This window comes from Abrus precatorius, unplaced genomic scaffold (assembly GCF_003935025.1).
Source record: "Abrus precatorius isolate BTA unplaced genomic scaffold, Abrus_2018 Scaffold5, whole genome shotgun sequence".
Classification (NCBI taxonomy): domain Eukaryota; kingdom Viridiplantae; phylum Streptophyta; class Magnoliopsida; order Fabales; family Fabaceae; genus Abrus; species Abrus precatorius.
In genome coordinates this window covers 4036139-4056939 of record NW_020874395.1, presented here as the reverse complement: position 1 = coordinate 4056939, position 20801 = coordinate 4036139, and the positions used below count along the sequence as shown (strand labels likewise).

Here is a 20801-nt window from a genome sequence, read left to right as displayed (position 1 = left end):
CTTTTAAATATTACAAAATTTTCATTTGATTCTCATAAATACTTCATTTGATCTCCTAAATAATAAACTTGCAAAATTTAGGTGGACCAAATGAAAATATAAATAAATGGAAGAAACATTTTGTAACAAAATAAATTTATGATAAACTCATTCAGAAAAAATTAAAAATGAAAGACTAAATAGAAAAATTATGAATTTTCTAGTACCTGCACTTTAGCTAAGTCAATTGAAAATTATAATTCAGTCATAATTCATATATTACAAACAACCATATTCTATTGCAAAGATTTCATACATTGGCTAAACATCCAGTGTTTTCACAAACTTAGCATATAAATCGAAACGATATTACAGCTGATAATCCATTCTACAAGGCAGAGTTAGGAGAGTGCATACAAAGTTAGCAAAAATGGCTAATCCTGCCAACTTTGCAAGAACTTTGTTTTGTATAAACCCAGTCCCTAATAGGTGAGGGTAAACAATTTGAATGTATCAATGACAGAAATGCATTTTCACAACCTATCAACGTGATCTCTTGTTAATGGCATCTTACCTCCAACTGCGATGATGGCGATCGTCCCACCTGTCCATATACCGTGACGAAAGATCTCGGTCTCTGTCATACAGGCTTTCTGAGGACCAGTTTCCAAGTCTATCAGAATCTCGGTCCACCGGCAAAAAATGCCTCTCTGAAGAGGAATAATGAAGAGAATGGAAAGAAAAGGGCTTTGGGGATTCTTCATCATGCAAAGGACTTCTACTCCAGTCATACTGGGACCTTCCCCTTGAAGGACTTCTTGGTATAGAATCATGGCCACCATATCTAGGATGAAAACTAAACCTGGATGAACTATATCCTGGGTCCCCTGGAGGACCATCTTCCCTAAGATCCCCTGATCTATGTTCACGATGATATTCTCTTCCACCGTGATCACTATTATAATTGGACCTGTGCTGTGACCAGTTTCTTGAAGTATCTGAGCTTGAGGGTCCAGCCCTAGCAGACCACAATCTTTCGTCGGCATTTTCTGGAATAGGAGCATTTATTCCTGGAAATTCAACCGTCATTTTCCGTTTGGGTTTTGAACAATCGGCCTCCATAATTTCGCCATCCTCCTGCTCTGCAATCTCCCTATCAGTGTATATTGTAATGCCTGAAGGCTGATCCTCATCATCCACATCTACATTCCAAACATAAATCATGCAGATAATTAATTTGACATAAAAAAAATGGAAAAAAGGATATATATATATATATATATATATATATATATATATATATATATCAATCAGTAAAATAGCAAGCAAAAAATAAAAAATAATCAAGAAACTTTAAATATTGAAATAACAGTGCATTTTCATTAAGTTTTGAAAGACACTTGTGCAACCATAACAGATTTTTCAAAACTGTCCAGCAACTTATGGATAAAGGATTAAATTTAAACAACGAACTAGATACATATGCACCACAAAGAACACAAAATGACCTTTAGGATAGTAGGCAATGTATTGTCAGGAAAAAAATGAAATTGAGGTCAAAGCAATGAGTTTTACCAAGATATCCAGGTGGGTATCCTATTTCTCGCATTCTGTTAAGCCATGGAGGTGGATCAAGCTCCTGCATTAAAGAAAACATAAGTTTATTCCAATAATTTTCTTTAACATATACAGCCACTCTACAATTTAGAGGTCGAGTGACTTTATCAAGTTCCATTGAATATAATAATTTATTAGAAGATATTGTGTATACACACAAATATGTACACAGTTAAGGAGTAGCATGCATAAAGTTGCAGGGGGAGTCTTAAAAGGATTAAGAGAAGCATTTCTTCTTGTGAATATAATATTGACAACAGAAGAGTGTTCTGATTTGGGTTTTAGTTTGGAATTTAGTGAGCAACTTTGCTGCTTTACTGCATTTTGGCTGTTTCCTAGCAATTTTCTGGCATGAAGAATGTTGGTTTGAGTTATATAGTGGAGATAGCAGTCAATTAATTTTGATGGGGTGCTCTAACACTTCGGAGATGTGGCTGAGAAGTGTACATAATTGTCAGAACATAAAGGGTCTAATACAGGATGATGTTTTGAATCTTTGATAAGTATTTTTGGCTTTTTGGTTGGAAATCCAAAGCTCCCTCAAAGGTCAACACTTTGCTTGGACAGCAATACTTAACAGGATTAATAAGAATGATTGGCTTCGCATTAATAGACCCTGACCTGCTCTTTACTCAGGTGTGTTATGTGCAAGTCAAACAATAAACCAGAATATTTGTTTCGTAAGACAGTTACTTATTCTGGGAGCAGTCTTTGTGAGTGTTCTTCTAGTGGAGCATTACACTAGCTTCTTTAAGGGTTCACATTCAGTTTAGGGTGCATTGGTTCTCTCTCTAGTGTTCTGCTCAGGGCTGTTCCTATGAAGATGCTAAGTATATGTCCAATATGTAGAGCACAGTTTTTCTATCCTTTATAGATTATTTTCATTTTTCTTTCTACTTTGGACTTTGGAAGATACCCTACTTTTCCCTAGTTGAATTTTCCCTCACATCTTTCCAACAAAACTCATCTTTCAATCCAAATGTCTTATAGATCTAATGGTTGGTAATGTGTTACAATACTAAACATAAAAACTACATTTTCAATAACTCTTACCCCCAAGCCCAAGTGCTGACGTGTTACATCATCAAGAGCACCTGGCCTCAAACCATCATACTTTCCAGCTGGAGAATTTTGATAATATCGAGTTGGATTCCGGGAAGAAGGATTCTGGTTCCGTCGTGACTTGTGTTGTTTGCGAGCATTATTGACTGCAGTGTTGTCACGAGGCCTTGGACACTCTCTCAAAGAGTGATTGTAAGAACCACAATTGAAACACCGAGCAGCAGCATCAATGATCTCCAGACCACTACAATATTTATTGAAAAAATAAAAAAAGGCATAACATTTGCGTACAATATGCTTTCCTACTGAAATTTTCTTTACAATTTTAAAAATTTAATCAAACAGACAATCTAACACTGTAAAAATATAAAGGAAGTAATAAGGTATGTAAAGATGTAGTTCACTGCTTAGCCTACTTTAAGTAGAAATTTGAAATAAGAAGCAATTTTTGAAGCATGAGATAGAAAGACTATTCTGTAACCACACTGAACAGGGATTTTATGGAGCTTCTGGACAAAGGTTTTATGAACAGTGCAAAATCAGAATATTGAACAACTAAGTAACAAGCTAGCAGGCTAATCATGATATTAATATCATACTTCATAATATTATATTTCCAACATCGTATGATCACATAAAACATCTAGAAATAGTAAGGTAAGTGCACCCACAATTTCATCCTTAAACAATACAAAGTAACAGTGTATACCCATCCACATTACTTGAACCGTCAGCAGATGAAGTCAATCCCAAAGTATATCCACGATCATATAGAGGCACAAAATTATCATCTAAAGGAATGAAATCTTTGTTCTTATCATTTCTTGTTTCGTTCTCCATCCAGAATGACTGCAATTTAAGGAAAAGGGGAAAATGATATATCTATTGCAAAAAACGAGTGCAGATATTAGGAATACAATATCATGCCCATTATCGTTGTTAAGGAAAATGTGTAACTATGACTCAGATAGGCTTCATGCAACCACCCTAGACTTCTAACAATGCAGCAGTTAGAAATAAAGGCATTCAGAAAGACTGCACATATGCCAAATAAAAATTAATAGAGATAAAAATGATGGAGCAAATACCACATTTGAAGAGTTAAAAACAGAATATTAATAATGGATAAGGCAATTCTTAAAAAATATAGTGAATGCAGACTTCACACTGCAATGGCTATCAGAACTCTTGCCCTATTACTACAATCAACAGCATATAGTTGCACATAGTGAATTGAAGGCTTCAACCTAGAGCTTTGCTCGTTTGCCTAAACAGACTTAGGAAACTCACCACAGCAGATGTCTTTTCAAGTCCAACATGTAGTGCAGGAAAAAATGTCTCCTCACCAGATTCCAACACTTCACTAGGATCCTGAACAGAAAGACATTGTCCATGTTTCTCATTCTTTAGGGGGGAAAAAATGAAAGAAAGCAAAAGCTGCATTTATTAATAGCACAGTTATCACCCATTTCCTTGTCAATGCACCAACTGCCTAAGGATCCACCCATTGAATGTTCTCTTCCTCCCTTGAGTTGTCTATAGATTAGTTTTTACAATAATTTTGTAAATCAAAGCCAATCATAAACAACAGACATTGTTCTGTCTCATGTGAGATAATCATCACCAAAAAATAATAAAGATTTGTCAGGTTGCCACATTTTGATTCAGTTTTTCTAATAGCTTAAGACTGAGATTCACAACTTATCACCAGTGCCAAGATATTTGACTACTCATCAAAGTCAGGACATCAATCTTGGTTTGAAATTGAAAGCACTTGCATCAATCTAGAGTTTTTTTAAGAGAAAAGTAAGCATGTATTTGTATTTGTGAATCTTGTCTTCAAATTTACAGTCTTTTTCTGTGTTTTCTTGTCATGATACTTATTCTCTATCATCTGTTTAGTCATCTATTTACTATAGTTGAATTAAGAGGGAGCGAAAGAGAGAAATAGAGAGAGGGGGATAGGATGGAATTGCTTAAGTGGAATTGATCAATTGTACTGTACTTCAGTAATGCAGAACATCTATATATATAGACTCTTAATAGACTAAGTGGGTAGCATTTCAGATCCCAGGCAAAGTGTAAATAGGTACTACTTCCTAAATATTAATTTGTACAAAAACTAAATGCATTTAACAAGTGGCGCATGAAATGGGCATCATTCTAACAATTAGTATGGGAAATATTCTTTCACTATGAAAAATTAAAAACAATCAGCCTTACATTGGAAGAGGGAACATGTTTAGCATGCCATTTAGACCATTGCTGTAGTAGTTCCTGAAGCTTCTGTCTACTAGCCCTGGAATGTGTTCAAACATGAGTCAAAATGTCAATCAATGAAACTAAACTGAAATATCAAGTCACTTTGATTTTAAAAAAAAAGGAGACAAATATAGCTTTATTTCTAACTTTAGGAACTAAGATAATGTCCCACTGTAGTTTTAAATAAATTTTCTCATAAATTTCTACAAACCTTGTCAGGGAATTATACGTGAAATGAACTGAAGGTTGTTGTTCATCAACAATAATCTGGGCTCCTTTAGTACCTGATACAGCTAGCATGTCATATTAAGGAAACAGGCATAATAATAACTGGGGATGCAACTCTTCCAAAGCATTCATCAGTGTCAATGTTATAACATTTGCATAGAACTAATCCAAGCAAGTAATACCTGATCATGAACATATTGGTACAGAGAATTTTGAAAATTAAGATGTAAGCATTGCACAAACACGTTTTTGAAGGGAAAATAGTCTAGGATTAATTGCACTTTTGGCCACTTAATTTCAACTACTAGACCTATTTAGTTGATTTATTTTTTATCAGAAATTACAAAGACAATTGTTGTAAAGCATTTACTACAGCAATTACAAAAGACCACATCACAAATGCAATAAAGAGCATTGTTATAAAGCAACAACTGCACAGAAATTATGAAATACAACATCACACAGGTGGAAGAGAAATTCACCATTTTAACTTGCCCACCAAGCATATATGAATAATTTGGATGACTCCTGTAGCAGAGAACTCACAAGTCATATCAATATATGAAGCAAGGATAGCATCTAATTATTCGCCTAAGTAAATTCTGACATAGGGTTTTCCACAGAGCACAACTCAGCAGTTTTTTCAAGCAACAAACTAGACGAAGCTCAAAGAACACATAAGAAAACAACCTTTGGATACTAAGTTGGCATTTAGAAGAGCTTATCTTAAGCTTATACAAATAATTTATGACTCTCATAAGCTCTTGTTAGCTTATTCTAATAAGTTTCATTTGGTGTCTTAGGATACAAAAAATAAATAAGCACCTATTCAATAAGTTTTCTTTTTAAATGATGACTCATGTCATAAACTTGACCATGAAATAATTAGGATAAGCTGAAATCAGCTTATTTTGATAAGCTATGCCAAGAAGCTAATTGGTATAACCTAAAAGGAGCTCACAGGAGTAATAAGCTATTTTCGTAAACTGTCCATAGGCTCTTCCAAATGGACCCACTGTCAAATTTATGCTATAAGTCCTCATGTGGTAAGAGCTTATTGAATAAGTGCCTAATTAACCTGTTTATCCAAACACACCCTAAATGCATGTTGAGTTTGGGGTGTAAAAATTATGAAAAATAAGCAATATGTCTCAAATTTAAACACTAGCAAACATGCACTAAATTTCATAGAAGGATACATCTTCCATCAATCTCAAGTCTTCTACTAGGGCTCCCGTCTTCAAGAGAAATGTAACCATTATCGGCAAGCTCTCCTCTCCTTACTTCCTCAGCAATCACAACTGTCTCGGTCAACTTGAAACCAGCTTGCAAATCCTTGCCATGTGTAATTTCTGGCAAGGAAGCGACACACTCCTCAGGTTGGCTTGGCTTTTCATCTTCAACCTTGTTCTCCTCATCCCAAGAATCACTTTCCATTCTGCTTTTTTCAGCCCAAGAGCCAGAATCTTCCACAGTGGGAGGAACCTCATTCAAATGCTCCTCACCATCCATACCCATATAAACCCTTTTCTTCTTCTATTGCAAAATATTAAAATTTTATCAGAATACCAAATTGAAAACACTTCCCCCCCCTCCCCCCCCTCTCTCTCTCTCTCTCTCTCTCTCACGCACACATAAATACATACAGTGCTGTGAGTATAGTGCGAATAGAAGAAAGTGCAAAGAGAATTGGGAAAAAAATTTTACCCCAAGGGAAAGAAAAGAGGTTGCAAGCGAAAGGAACGTACCGAATTGCAAAGTGGAGAAGATTGCAGAGAAACAGAGAGACAGAGAGCTGGAACCCTAGGGGGAGTAATTGCAGATTCTTTTCTTTCCTCGTTCCAATCCCAACAGAACACTGCACTGCCCTATTAAACGCTCCGTTTTGGTTAATAATTAATTTCCCCCCTTTTTTAAATCAAAAAAGATAAGCAATAATGTGCTTTGGTGTTTGGTTAAATAAGATTTTCACATTTCATAAAGGTACACTAGACTTTTGTTCAGTATATTTTCAAATAGTTGACACTAATAGGAATAAAAATATTTAAAATATTATTAAATATATATTATGCTTTGGTACTGGCTGTTAAGTGTCTAAACAGTAAAAAAGAGAATATTGTATTATTAGATTTGAAAAAAAATGATTTAAAAGGTGACGTGTGCACAAAATCTAGATCTCTTCTAATTTATACAGGAACAAAATATCTAGTTTTATTTTTGTTTTAAAAAAATTATGCTTAAGTAAATTGCCTTTGATTGTGAAAAATTTATTTAAACAAAAATAAAATTGAATGTTTTGTTATAGCATAAATACAAAAGATCTAAATCTCATGTGCACCTAGATGCACAAGCCTTTCTTAATGTTAAATAAAAAAATTATTATATCAAATTGCATTTATACCTTTAAGTTTAATAAAATCTTATCCAATATAATATCAAATATTTTTTTAATAATATAATTCTTTCCTGATTTCTTACATAATTATATGAATTAAGATGTTAAAGTAATGTAAAAAAAAAAAAAAACCTACCAAGAAAATTTTTATTAAATCTCATGTGTTTGAATGTAATTTATGTAAAATGTTATTCTTAAAGTCATTATGTATATATACCCAGTAAAAGATAGAATTTGGGCTTAAAATCCCAACAGAACATAGCACTGCCCTATGCTAAAATGCTCCTTGTTAATATTAGGCACTTAAAATATTAAGAGAAATATAGATATTAATAAAATAATCAAAAAATATTTAAAATTTTGAATATTCAGTTTTAAAACCGTTTTTTTTTATTTGGTTTAAATGGTAACTTGCAATTAACTACTATTAACTGCCACAACCGTGTTTCTGTGACGTGAAATGACTCAATTACTTGTTTTCATCGTATTGGTGTTGGTTGCATCGTTGTCTTCTTCTGTCTCTACATATCATTGGCTTTCTAAACCTCTTCTTGGAGATGATGGAAGAATCTATGTCTGTTCTCATTACACATTTTTTGCATTTGAAAACAATGGTACCATTGCATGGACGATGCATTTAGACTACAAATGCAACCTTGGTACCGCCCCAGTTCATGGAAGTTATGGCAAGGTTATTTAAATTCAGTTTTGTTGGTTACACTCACATTACTATGAGTTTCTTTGCTTCAGATTCTTATTCATCATTCTTTCATAAACAAATGTCTTCATAAGAAATGAATTTTTTTGCATTAAATCCATAATATGAACATGAAATAAATGCTCTCTTTCTATAAATTTTTACTACTAATAGTGTTTAAGATCAACTTTAAAGGCTGATATTAAACAAATCAACTTTAAATGCCCTCAATTCTTGAAATTAGAAGGGTACTAAATTTAGACTCGGACACTTATTCATGCTAATCCCTTCATGTAAAATTGTCGGTGATTAAAATCATAACTTAATCTTAATTTTTTGTAAGGCAATTGCAGATATACTTGGTAGCTGATAACAGAATATTGATGATTAATTATGGAAACATTGGAGCTTCTGAGCCGGCAGCAGAAGTTTTCTTTGGTCCACAACCAGATCAACATGCTGAGGCTGAAATTATTGGTTTCTCAGTAAGCACATTAGGCTTGGGCTCAACTGTTTTCATCAGCATCAAGAATCGAGGACTCTTTGCATACAAGTCACATGGACGTTTGCTTTGGAGTGTTGGACCTGTGCTGAACCAATTTGGATACCGTCAAGGATGCAAGAAAAATCTTACAGATTGTTACTTTGCATCAGTTCCTGTGCTTGATCAATGTGAGGCTAGTATATATGTAAGGTTAACTCATCCTTGGTTTATTGTAATATTTATTCTCCACTTTGGCTATAGAAATGATGTACATATTGAATAATGGTTTTTGCAACAATTTCGATGTTGATGGCTGTAAAAAAAATTTTGATTTATCATGAGTTAATAATTGAAACTGTAATTGTAATTGACACTATGTCATGAAATGGTAACAGGCAAAGTTGTTTATTTTATGGCAGTATTTCAGTTACTAAATGACTGTGTATTGTGCAGTTTTCTCATATGATGAAATGTACATTTCCCAGGATTGATATGACTTGTTTGAAAGTATATGTTTTTTCACTTGCAGATCACAAATACAGAAGGAGAACTCTATTGTTTGTCAGTTCGTAGCCGTCACTTTCGATGGATACAGGATTTTAGCTCATTAGACAAAAAATTCACCATCACTCCTGGAAACAATGGTCATCTTTATGTAACAGTTCAAGCTAAGGCTCTTGTGCTGGCTCTAGATGTATTTTCAGGCACTGTCTTGTGGCAGAGAAGTATTGGGCCATTAAGCAAAGTTGACTCTGCACCTGTAGTGGACTCTAATGGTAAGTAGTTTGCTGTTAGATTAGTTTAAGCCTCACTCTAGAAAATATAATATCATTATGAATTTTCATATGTAACGTAAAAAGTCTCTCAATTACTACATGCAGGATCAGTGTTTTAATAAATATTTGTGCAAATTTTGTTAAGTAGAATTTAAAATTTCTTTGCATGCAGCAAATAAATTACTTCTTCCACAATTTCTTGTCAAAAAACCTATGGTGCCCTTACTCTCACTTACTTGAATCCCTTTGCAAACCACTGTGTGCTATGGAACTGTATGAAGGATCTACCTTTATATCCTTCACATGCATAAATTGATATCTAAATACAACAGTTTTCTCTAATTTTTCTTCATAGGACTTTCTGGTCCATCTGGACAAATCATGCCTAATAATGCTGTATCCATATTGCCGCATAGTTGCACTCGGTATTTTAATGTCTGCATGTCACACAAACTTTTGCATTAATTTGAAATATCTCTCGTCTCTACAACCAATGGTTAGAGGAATATAACTTTACTGGTGCACACATGATTTAACAGGATGGATATCTATTGGTTCATTGGATGGATTTCTGTACTCGTTTTCACCAACCGGGGTTCTTAAGAAATTCTCAAGAATGAATGCAGAGAAATATATGGTTCAAGTTGGTCCTTTTCTTGATTGCTCTGGATTTGCAGTCTACAGTTCACAGATAGAGATGGAAGGAAAAGTTAGCCATACTATAGGTGAATACACCGTTGTCTCAGCAATTCGACCAAAAGCTGCATTATTCACTATGTTGGTTCCTGCAACCGGATCAATCTATTGGTCTGAAGGCTATCCTGGTACATGCTTCTCAGTTATTTCCTCATAACCATTAGCACTGGAAATAAGGTCTCCATATCAGCAGACTAACTATTTTTCTGAGTGATTGATTCAGGTCAATTTTCTGCTTTATTATTTGAGAGTGACCTAAGTCAATTTGTTATGAATGAGGAGATTCTTCTTGCTTTCCTAGCTGCCTCAAGTAAGATTGCATTCTCTTAAGTAACAGAACATTTTCTTTCTTTTGATAATATAGAATAAGGGTAGTCAACAACTTTTCCCTGAATTAAGGTTGCCCCTATTTAGATCAACAGAAGAGAAATAGGACACTTAAGTATGGCCTTCTGCAGAATGTTGATTATTCATTTAAGGAAGCACAAAGTGGATAGCTAAAAATGTCCTGGGATGTTTACTTTTGGGAATTATATGTTTGATATGAAGATATTTTGTTTGAATGAACTAATGGGTTGGTTCTGATTTTCGAAGCAGAAATTGGCACCCCGCTGCAATGCCGAACTATAGGTACAAATCTTTTCTTCACCTGCCTTTAGATAAATAACCATTTTTTTAACCAGTACAATGAATGTTAATCTGAAATACAACCTGTAACATCACATTATCAATCGTTTAAATGACATCTATGTTAATGAAAAATCCTTCCAGCTTGTATATATTTTAAGACTATTATTTCTTGATACTAGCCAACCAGCTAAGGATTTCAGGCAATTGATTTTCTGTATGTACGTGTTCTGTAATTTATAATATTTCAATGTCAGACAAGTGTTCTTCAAGAATCAATGCTGACGTGCTAATAACTCCAACATTGATTTACATGCCAAAAATCAATTGCTTTTCTCAACTTTCAATAAAAATCAAAACAACTTGAGAAAGGTGAATGTTGTTTCTGCTTCTCAACATTGCTGCTTTCTATTCCTATCATTTTGCCTAAAAATCTAGAAAGATGAGATATGAATCCTCAAATGTTAATTTACTGCAAAACGCAAGCTTTCCAAATATAGATGGACGCCAAGGTATACTGGAAAGTTCATGGAACGAAACAATCTGATTTTCCTTCCAATATAAATATTATGGCAGAGTGTTTTAGTTGAGTACTTATAAACATGCAAAACTACAGTATCTAGGTTTTAGTTGAGCGTTTATTAAAATGCAACACTCTCTTTTTGTTAATGTGGCACAAAAATTTATGTACATGTAATATCTGATTACTTAACAGGTCAGAAACATGCATCTAGCTGCTCTCAAGCAAGAACCAAGCTTGTCAGCGTCTACACAGGTAATGTATAAATTTGAAAATTAACAAGAGAATGTGGCAACATTTCAACAATTGAATATGGTTTTCAATTTTTTGTAGGCAATGAAAGGGCTATAGTATTGTTTCTTCTCTTTGAGTCTGCACTCCTGATGGTACTATTTGGACTTGTAAGATTCTGCTATACATTCTGGGGAAAAAAGAAGCTTAAAGATCAAGGCCTCAGAAGTTTCCTTGACAAGCGAGTTAGTTTGAAATCGTGTTGTTCGTCTTGTTCTTGTTTCCCTTATTCTTTCTTCTTATGTTTTAATTCACCGAGTAGGAATTTACCTTCTATCATAATTCACTTATTTTTACCATTTTGATCTTTTAGTGCTCTCTTCAGTTTAAAAAGAAAGTTTTGGATAGGACAATTTCAGAGCTTGAGCAAAAAGCTGCAGAGGAAACAGTGGACAATGAAGTTTTTGAAAAGTTGGGTGATGTAGTAAGAGAAAGGGAATGCATAGAAAGGAAGCTTTCAACCACATATAGTTTGGGCAGGGACAGGACTGATTCACAACCAAAATCTATGCTACCTTTACATATGGGAAAAACAAAAAGCTACTCATTTCAGGATGCAAAGCAAAAGAATGTGACTATGCTGCACACATTAAGTGATACATCTTCCAGTGAAAGCAGCACTGAAGGAGAGACTTGCATGCTTGAAGGCATGGACACATTAGCTAAGGCCAAAGCAAAGACACCTGTGGTGGAGGAGGATACTTCAACTTCAAGTAACGATGAGTTTGGTTGGAGAGGCTACATAAGTCCTTCGGAAGTAACCTGACTTGAGAAGGGGGAGGGAGAGTCTGTGCAGGAAAGGAGCAACAGCAGTTGTCTTCGATTGTTCTAGTAATAGTTCTGAATGTTAACTATGAACAAATGATTTGATACCACTAACCAAATATTGAAAACAAACACTATGTAACCAAAGAAAAAAAACCATTTTAAAAAGAAAACACTTTAAACTGACAATTTCGAACATTAAGGGGGTAAAAAAGGCATGATTTAAGACAAAACAGGGCTTAGAAGGCATATATATAACGTGTAAGTCTTTCTTTTTGTTGTACAAATTTTCTAAAAAAAGATAACATGTTTCTATTGTGTATCTTTCATTCATGAGAAAATATATTCTCTTAAGATAATAAAATTAAACTTTACCATTTTATTAGTGTATTTTTTTTTTTTACTTCTTTTGAAAAACCATTGAAAATCTACGTTACACTGCATCGTGGAATCAGAACGTTGTTGTCAAATTCTTTCTCTGAAAGTGGTGAGTGAACAAATGCGCACAATGGGCTTAATATTGTTAAATTTCATTTATTATACAGTGTATCAAGGATGTGATTAAAAACTAATATCACATGTTAACGTGCGTTTGAATAAATATAACGTCAATCCAATGACACTAAGAATAGGATATGATAAAAAACTAAAAAATATAATTATTATTTTTTTATGCGCTTGGAAGCTTTTTCTTTGCTAACAGCAGAGATATTTTCCTTTCAAGCAAGTAAATTTTCTCTCTCTCAACAAAGACTTTTCCATATACCCAATAAAAAATTAAATTCTTGTCAACGTGTTTAAGAGATCCTGCTGACTCTCCCGAACTGTAGGTAATAATAGAAATATTAAGGCTCCAAGAGAAAACAGTATTTTAAATAAATAAATAAATAAAGAATACATGACATTCAAATTAAAAGAATAGTACGAGAAATTGACATTAATATTAATATATTAATATATAAGTGAATGGGAGATAGCAAAATTCACTAAACATGGAGATCTAGGCCACACCTCGCAATATGATAGGCCCTAAGTTCATAAGGAACGTCAACCTATTTCTCCCAAGAAATATGGTGACTCAATGAATGAGGAGTTTGAGGTATATATACACGAACTAAAGCCAGAGAAGTTCGTCAATAAGAAATACTATGAATACTACAACCTTAGAAGGGACTGATCTTGCCAGCCAATTTCAACAAAATCTCAGGAACAAACCGTCTTCTTGGGGGTGCAGTGGCATCCTTTGCAAGAGCATCAATATCATTGGAATGTAAAGTCGAAACTACATAATCAAATAGGTCATCTTTACCACCTCGGAGTGGATCCTGTACAACATGGTTGAGAATTAGCTCATTAGACAAAACAAAAGGATAGCACATAGTTGAACTGTAACTAGAATTACTTTGAATTTGAAAAGTGAAAAGGTAAGAAAAATCATAATATAGGCAGAGTGCTTTCCAGTTGAAGCCCTGCCTGATGCCACAAGTACCCTCCATGAACCTCTCGTAACAGATCAGTCTAGGATATTTTAGATAGTAACTCCAAGATACATTGCAATCAAATAAAAGATGCTTATGTGGCTAATTTTAGCACTACAATTACATACTATAATGTTCATCTTCTTCAGGAGCATCTAATAGGGAAGTTGTAATCATTTATATTCAGAAAAACTATTGTGCAACACATTATTTGTAGAATAAACAATATCAGTTAGTAGTTATGATATGGGATTTTAATTCTTAAACAAATTTGGGTGATTTTCTTGAATTACAGGAGTGTGAACTACATAATGGGTATTAATATAGGGTATGGCTGACTTTGTGTAGAACCAATTATAAATTGACCAAATTCTACGTAAAGGAGAAGAAAGATAAATTCCAACAAAGATAATAAGGCATCCTCTAATTGATGCAGGTTATCTCCCCTTTCTTAATTTTCTAGTGATAGAAATGATCCATGGGCATAGCACCAAAAGTGATTTATCAATCATCCCTCACTTTAAACTTATGAGTTCTGACAAAAATAATTAATTACTGTGAAGCCAAAACTAGAAGAGATCTGCAAAGATGAAGGTGAAAGTTCTTAGGCAGGGGGGCCAAGCCGAAGTTTCAGAAACTGAATCTGCTCTATGAGTCTGAAGGGAGATTAATTCAAGTTTACCGACTTAAAAATTTTTAGTTCTACATATATACTGCATGGGTATATGAGTTTCTTTCTCAGCTATACTTATAGTGATAATTGAAACGCCAAATTCAAACAAATTGCATAATACAATGTATTTGAGCCAGTATTAGTATTATTAAGTGTACAAAAATTTAAAAATGCATCACTTTTAACTTACTTGAAGAAACAAATCTGTATGAGTTTTCCCCTCATACAGAATCAGCTCAGCTCTTGCCCCTGCCTTCTTAAGAGCATCAGCAAACTGTTCACTGCATTAACATCGAAAAGTGTAACAAATGCCACCAACTTTTTTGGCGTAACATAGTTCAAAATCGAGCAAAGAAAATCATCACATTGGAGATTTCTTTTGAAGGAGTAAATTACAGCATTCCGTCATTGTGTTTAATCAGTACAAATAACACAAGTACTGTAGAAAAGAAAGGATGACCCACAATGTCATTAAGTTATTAATTTTACAATAGCAAAAGGTCATCAAACTCTGCCTATGCCATGCTTTGTTGCTAATATTAACATAGTCAACTCCAACTCCCAAGCCTAGATTAAAAAGGGTTGAGTTAAGCAAATGAAAGTCAACCTAAAACTTTGTTGAATCTTTAGGACATAACAGCAAATCAGGTTTTATCTATAGTATGAAGACACAGCATATAAGTAGATTATTGAAACCTTTAGTAGTTTCCTTCAATGCAGTAAAAGAATATAATACACCAATAGAACAATGAATTTCAAGGCTTATCCACTAACCTGGCAACTGATGGTATGGAATAATCAGCAGTTCCATGGAACAGAAATACAGGGGGCAAGAGCGGAATAATATCTTTGAGGCATGGATCTTGAATTTTGATTGCAGGAGAAAATTTCTTCAAGCTTTGTTCACCTTCCATTATGCTGCAATGACAATCACTGTTATGAGGAGGGAAAAACAATAGCCTCATAGTTGTAATGAAACTTGATTATTGGGGACACACCTTAAAAATATAGAACGATACAAGCCACGATTGTGGAAGTGATCTACTAAATTCAACAAGTTGTATCTGCAGATGTGTGTTGAAAGGGTTAATAGATTACCCTTAACATGTCTAAACCAATTGCTCAGAGAGCATAATTCAGAAGCACAGTCATCAGTCATCACACTTCTTCACAGAACAAGCCTGAAACATCTCTCTCTCTCTCTCTCTTTAATTTTAATCTCTTTGCCTAGGAAAAAGCAAAAATCAAATGGAAATAGATTACAGAAACATACAAGAGGTTTGTTAAAAACTAATTCTTCAAACAGTCCATTTAGATCTAAATTCTTTTTAGTGCCATTCCCAGAGAAACTCTTAATCCTCTATAATTCATTCATTTTCAATCCTAACTTTTCTAGTATGACCACATAACCAACACAACATTTTCATCTGCATAACGAATATCTTATGCTCCTGTTTGCACTTCAGCACCTTAAAATGTCGTTAGTCATATGGTTGTGTGGTAAAATTTTCCTTTTACCTTTGTATTATATATAACTCAAAAAATAGACAAAATAAATATCCAGGAGCTGCATTGATGTTTTTTAGACAATCCATAAAGAACAGAGATATATTGTTGAAATTGACCATTCACACATAATTCAGTACATGCCCATAAAGTTCTTGCAAAGTAGCAACAATATCTTACCCTCCAGATAAACCAAAATAAGCTTTTATTTGGGAAATGCTCCAAGAAACACTATCTTCTTTTCCAGCTTCTTTGGTTGCTTGATCCAATAAAGTGCAAGAAGAAATATGAGCACCAGCAGATTGCCCCATTAGATAAATCCTATTGCATAGTTATTAACAAAAAATAGAAAGATCAATCTTATAGTTGAATGCCTAGATATATATGAAAAGGAATCTTATATATTAGTAGCAAGCCACCTATTAGGGTCTCCTCCATAATTAGCTATGTTGTTGATGACAAAGGAAATACCCTGAGAAGTATCATTTACCATATCACTGATGGTTCCTTGAGGAAAATTTCTACGTTCACAAAACGAAGATCAATTAAGTGGTAAATATATCATACACTTTGACAATTAAATATAACAAATATGTTTGCTTCTACCATTTAAGCTATAATAACATACAAAAGAATCCTTAATTACCTTGGAACTCTACAAATCATTAAGATATTGATTAGGGAAATGCTTATCCAGTTGCCCTGAGAGTGGCTTACTATATTTTTTACTCTTAACAAAATTAACAAATAATTCAATTAGGATATGTGTGAGGCAACCGTTTGAGGTAAACATCCTTGTAGTTATGACTTATGAATTTCCTGGACACGATGTCCTAGAAATGTATTTTAAAAGGCACCCAATTTGTCCATCAGAATACCTCAAACACAGAGCAAGTCGGATCAAAGGTAAATTGTAGACTCAATCTTGCACTGCTTGAACTGAGACCAGGTACCTGTAATCAATGCATGCCACTATAATGCCTCTTTCTGCCAACTGTAGTCCTAAAAGGGAGCCCCATGCTTTATACCTAAGTCAAAATCCAACCAAAATCATTTGATTTTTAAATGATAAAATATTGGTGCATACACTCAAACAACAACAACGAACACAACTAAATTGTTACCGTATCATGATACTGGAGAGCAATTTTACATCAACCAAGTCCTACAAGTTGGTGTCTGAATTTTTAAAATTCAATTTCAATAACCTCCTCTGATATACTCTTTAATGGAAGCAGAAATCAATCCTAAATATTTAAATTATGTTATACCATTTACACCCAAGAATTCTGTTGTATGTTTCAACATGACATCAACTATACCCTATTTTTGGTCAAAGACTAGAAGCACATACAACTTGAAGAGGTATATGGTTTTTCCAACAGGACAGAAATCCTTGCACTACAACTAAGATTGATGAAATTATCCCAAATATAATCCTAAACTTGTCTTCCAAATTAAAATAGCAACATTCAGTCAGTTGGTGGAGGAGTTCATGTATCAGCAGTAATGTGCTATTCAAGCAAATATTGTATGCTCTGAATAAGACTAAACACTCTACAGAGTAAATTAACCCATGAATTCAAGCAAACCCATTTAGATATTTCAAACCACTCACCCGATAATCCATGCTCCCCCAGTTACAAATATCAAAACTGGCTTAGGTTCACTAATATCAGCAGGTAGATACAGATCCAACCTGCAAAAGCACAATTTAAAAGAATATCGTGCATACTACATGAAATGACCAGCATCACAGGATAGATTAACCAGTGTTTCAATTTACCTGTTTCTAGGTTGATCTCCATAAACAATGCTTCGCTTTACCTTGCTTGAGAAGTAATAGCAGTAAGCAACTGCAGAAAGTCAACAGTAACAGAGTGAAAAAACAAACAAGAGAGCCATTTTCTATAATGTTGCTGGATACAATATTTGTGTGTGAAGATTTCGATCTCTCCCCAAGGTGGAAGGAGAGACAGCAGCATGTAATGTAGAAGAACTAAGTATAAGGATAGGCAAGAGGGGAATCAGGTCATTATAAAACAAAATCATCATTGGGTATTGAGTGAACAGAATGCATAAGAAAATATATGATGATCTACATCCATGAATCTGAAGCACTCCCAAAGTAAATTTACAAAGCATAACATTTATCATTATTAGAGATAAGAAAGATGAGTTACACAATTATATTGAACAAACCTTGTAAAAACCCAGGCATAAGTAGCATTGCATAACATCCAAGGGCAAGTAGTTGCCTCATCCATCGGTAACCAATCCTGAACAATATATCAATAGAAAATCAGACATGCAAAGTCACAAATCAGAGTAAAATTTATGTATCAACAGAATAATCCTCATAGTTAAAAATATAAAGAGCCTTTTATCAAACAGTAGAGGTTTTTTATGAGACAATTTCTTTCTGCAAACTGTATGTGGCTAATACTTTCAGCTTCCTCTCTTTCAAGTATGGATGTAGAACGATCTTTCCATTCATGTAAAGATTTCAGTAGTATTCTTTTTTCTGTGTGTGGCTTTTAGTCTTCGGCCTTTTTGTGGTACTTTTCCTACGTACATTTACTATTTAACAACACATTAGTGGGACTTTGATGGGAATGGATTATGTTCGGAAAATAATAATTTTTTCGAAAACTCTTTAGAAAAAATAGTAAAAATAAGCAATTATATTTCCAAGATAAATTCAACCAAGCAATTACATTTAAGTGAGCTTATTTTAAGTTTATTTGGCCCCATGGCTAAGTAGCTACTAAGAATACAGTACGGGTAAGGGTACACAATACACAGTTCATATATGTGAGGGCATGGTTACTTTATGTTTGGGCCTATCTAATGGAATAAAAGGCTATAACGCATTTTCAGAAACCTCTGTCAGTTCTTTTTCCTTCCTTTTGGAAAGCTTCTAAGTTGAAGCTTACAAAAACACAGCTTTAGGAACGCTAAAAACAGCTTAGGCGGGAACTAACTTATAATGGTTTTTGACACATAATAATTAAATAATTTTATAGAATTTTTTATTAAAAATACAAAATCTAATACATTAAAAATTATATATTAACGTTATCTATTATAATTTTAATAAAATTTTATTATTTGTTAATTTTTTATTGTATGCTCTTGAGCTATGTTAGAAAAATCGATTACTAAATTACATCGTGCATGAGCAACCGTTGAAGTTCCATCCGAACCATTATTTTAGCATAAGTTTTGAAAACAATTAAAATGGGAAAAATATAATGTTTTTCCGGAATAGAAAAAGACAACGATTATTTTCCACTAAATAATTCCAACCAAACATGCGTGCATTTATGACGGTAACTACATATATTCATCACATTACTCCAACACAGTGACAAAGGGAAAGTAATTCTACAAACTTAAAGCCAATTTTTGGTAATGCCGCAACACGTGAAACAAATCAAACAAACAAAGAAATTTTCTATTATGCCTTAAAAGAGTATTTGCTCTCTCTCAATGTAAATCTTATATTAATCGATAGTAAAATTAGTTAATTATTCGAAAAAAAATATAAAGAACTTTTAACTTTTAATAGATATTAAAAAAATTACAACTACTGTATAAAATATTTATCCTCTTTAAGTTTAGAATACCGGGACAATCACCTCAAACAAATTTAAAATATCGATGCAATTTGTCACAAAAGTCAAGACAATTTCATAAATTTTGCTTAAATCATGAATATAAGTCAATTTAATCTATAAAAATTTTATTAAAAATATATCGGAATACTTTCATTTAATATTAACATTATCAAACTACGATAATTTTAATTTTTAAAATTAAAAAAGGCTTAAACAACTAATATTTAATAATTTTAAAAACTTTATCTAAATGATGTTTAGCAATTTTAATGAATAAATTAACTGATAATTTACAATATTATAAAATCATTATACGTTTAGAATTGCTTAAATTTAAAGAAATACTAATTAATTCATCGTGAATTCATATAAAATTTTATGGAAGTGCTTACCCGAGATACTTAAGAAGCGTGATGGCGAGACGAGTAATCAAGTAGGTTTCCGCGGCGACGTGGCCAATATCTCTCCGAAACGAGCTTTGCCGAGCAGGGCGAAAGTGGTGGCCATTTTCACCGGCGACTCGGCGGCGGTTGTTAGGAACGGAATCTGCCATTGGATTTGGATGGGAGTCGACGTCCACCGGCGATAGCATGCGGCGGCGATCGGAGAGGACTGCCATCGCCGGCGGAAGGTGGGAAATGAGAGAGGGAATTTGGATGGGAAGAGAATAAATTATTGCATGCCTTGGTTTGCGTAGCGCGAGAATATTGCATATATTTATGTACAGCCAAAGACAAGCTGTGTTCAAAAATTAGAAACGCAAATCAAAGGTCATTTTCAATTTTACTTAATTAAAATTTTCTTATTTAGTCTTTTTTTAAATAATTTTTATAATATATATTAAATATTTTTTATATCTCTAAATCGTATAAATTTATTATTTAACTCTTTTAAATGTTATAATTTTTTATTTGGTCTTCGTAAATATTATACTTTTTATTTGACTTTTTTTAAAATAAAAATTAGTGATACAAAAAGAGATAGAATAAAAAGTAAAAAAAATAATTTAAAACGAAAAATTTTAAAAATATTTTTTAATATATGTTAAAAAACAAAATAAGAATAATAAGAATATAATAAATTTTATTAAAATTACAAGATATAACTATTTTTAATGGAATGATA

General features: G+C 33.3%; 3 protein-coding genes across 5 annotated transcripts; 1 reads left to right on the top strand and 2 right to left on the bottom strand.

Annotated features, from left to right (window-relative positions):
* Positions 1-202: 202 nt before the first annotated feature.
* Positions 203-6985, bottom strand: LOC113867079 (zinc finger CCHC domain-containing protein 8). 3 transcript variants are annotated; one of them, XM_027502051.1, is made up of 9 exons: positions 6897-6985; positions 6348-6681; positions 5132-5204; positions 4882-4957; positions 3949-4029; positions 3368-3507; positions 2650-2902; positions 1555-1618; positions 203-1181 (listed from the first exon to the last, which is right to left on the bottom strand). In XM_027502051.1, exons 2-9 carry the CDS (start codon positions 6664-6666, stop codon positions 550-552), a joined length of 1638 nt encoding a protein of 545 aa, XP_027357852.1. In that variant the 5' UTR covers positions 6667-6681; positions 6897-6985; the 3' UTR covers positions 203-549. The 3 variants fall into 3 exon arrangements, with proteins under 3 accessions (XP_027357852.1, XP_027357851.1, XP_027357853.1); XM_027502050.1 differs by having other exon boundaries at positions 207-1181; positions 5132-5213; positions 6348-6684; XM_027502052.1 differs by lacking the exon at positions 6897-6985 and adding an exon at positions 6856-6894 and having other exon boundaries at positions 261-1181; positions 5132-6684.
* A 1018-nt stretch (positions 6986-8003) lies between these two features.
* Positions 8004-12400, top strand: LOC113866523 (protein GAMETE EXPRESSED 3). Its single transcript, XM_027501353.1, has 8 exons — positions 8004-8234; positions 8594-8929; positions 9254-9500; positions 10040-10324; positions 10420-10506; positions 11539-11598; positions 11677-11819; positions 11948-12400. Exons 1-8 carry the CDS (start codon positions 8004-8006, stop codon positions 12398-12400), a joined length of 1842 nt encoding a protein of 613 aa, XP_027357154.1.
* Positions 12401-13288: 888 nt separating this feature from the next.
* On the bottom strand, positions 13289-20415 carry LOC113867277 (isoprenylcysteine alpha-carbonyl methylesterase ICME). The gene is made up of 11 exons (XM_027502484.1): positions 20069-20415; positions 18259-18335; positions 17843-17912; positions 17675-17755; positions 17010-17084; positions 16476-16577; positions 16237-16377; positions 15549-15614; positions 15325-15468; positions 14741-14831; positions 13289-13724 (listed from the first exon to the last, which is right to left on the bottom strand). The coding sequence occupies exons 1-11, from the start codon at positions 20293-20295 to the stop codon at positions 13563-13565; spliced, it is 1236 nt and encodes a 411-aa protein (XP_027358285.1). The 5' UTR covers positions 20296-20415; the 3' UTR covers positions 13289-13562.
* Positions 20416-20801: the final 386 nt, after the last annotated feature.

What these genes read in the sequence shown, in the direction of transcription:
- LOC113867277 (XM_027502484.1), bottom strand. Translation starts at nt 20,295, where the DNA reads ATGGCAGTCCTCTCCGATCGCCGCCGCATGCTATCGCCGGTGGACGTC. An exon ending in TATTTTGGTTTATCTGGAGG is followed by an intron (nt 15,615 to 16,236) that starts GTAAGATATTGT and finishes ACACATCTGCAG; the next exon opens with ATACAACTTGTTGAATTTAG. An exon ending in TCCATACCATCAGTTGCCAG is followed by an intron (nt 14,832 to 15,324) that starts GTTAGTGGATAA and finishes ATGTTAATGCAG; the next exon opens with TGAACAGTTTGCTGATGCTC.
- LOC113866523 (XM_027501353.1), top strand. Translation starts at nt 8,004, where the DNA reads ATGACTCAATTACTTGTTTTCATCGTATTGGTGTTGGTTGCATCGTTG. An exon ending in ACCTGTAGTGGACTCTAATG is followed by an intron (nt 9,501 to 10,039) that starts GTAAGTAGTTTG and finishes ATGATTTAACAG; the next exon opens with GATGGATATCTATTGGTTCA. An exon ending in GAAGTTTCCTTGACAAGCGA is followed by an intron (nt 11,820 to 11,947) that starts GTTAGTTTGAAA and finishes TTGATCTTTTAG; the next exon opens with TGCTCTCTTCAGTTTAAAAA.
- LOC113867079 (XM_027502050.1), bottom strand. Translation starts at nt 6,666, where the DNA reads ATGGGTATGGATGGTGAGGAGCATTTGAATGAGGTTCCTCCCACTGTG. An exon ending in GGTTCAAGTAATGTGGATGG is followed by an intron (nt 2,903 to 3,367) that starts GTATACACTGTT and finishes TAAATATTGTAG; the next exon opens with TGGTCTGGAGATCATTGATG. An exon ending in ATACCCACCTGGATATCTTG is followed by an intron (nt 1,182 to 1,554) that starts GTAAAACTCATT and finishes TTTGGAATGTAG; the next exon opens with ATGTGGATGATGAGGATCAG.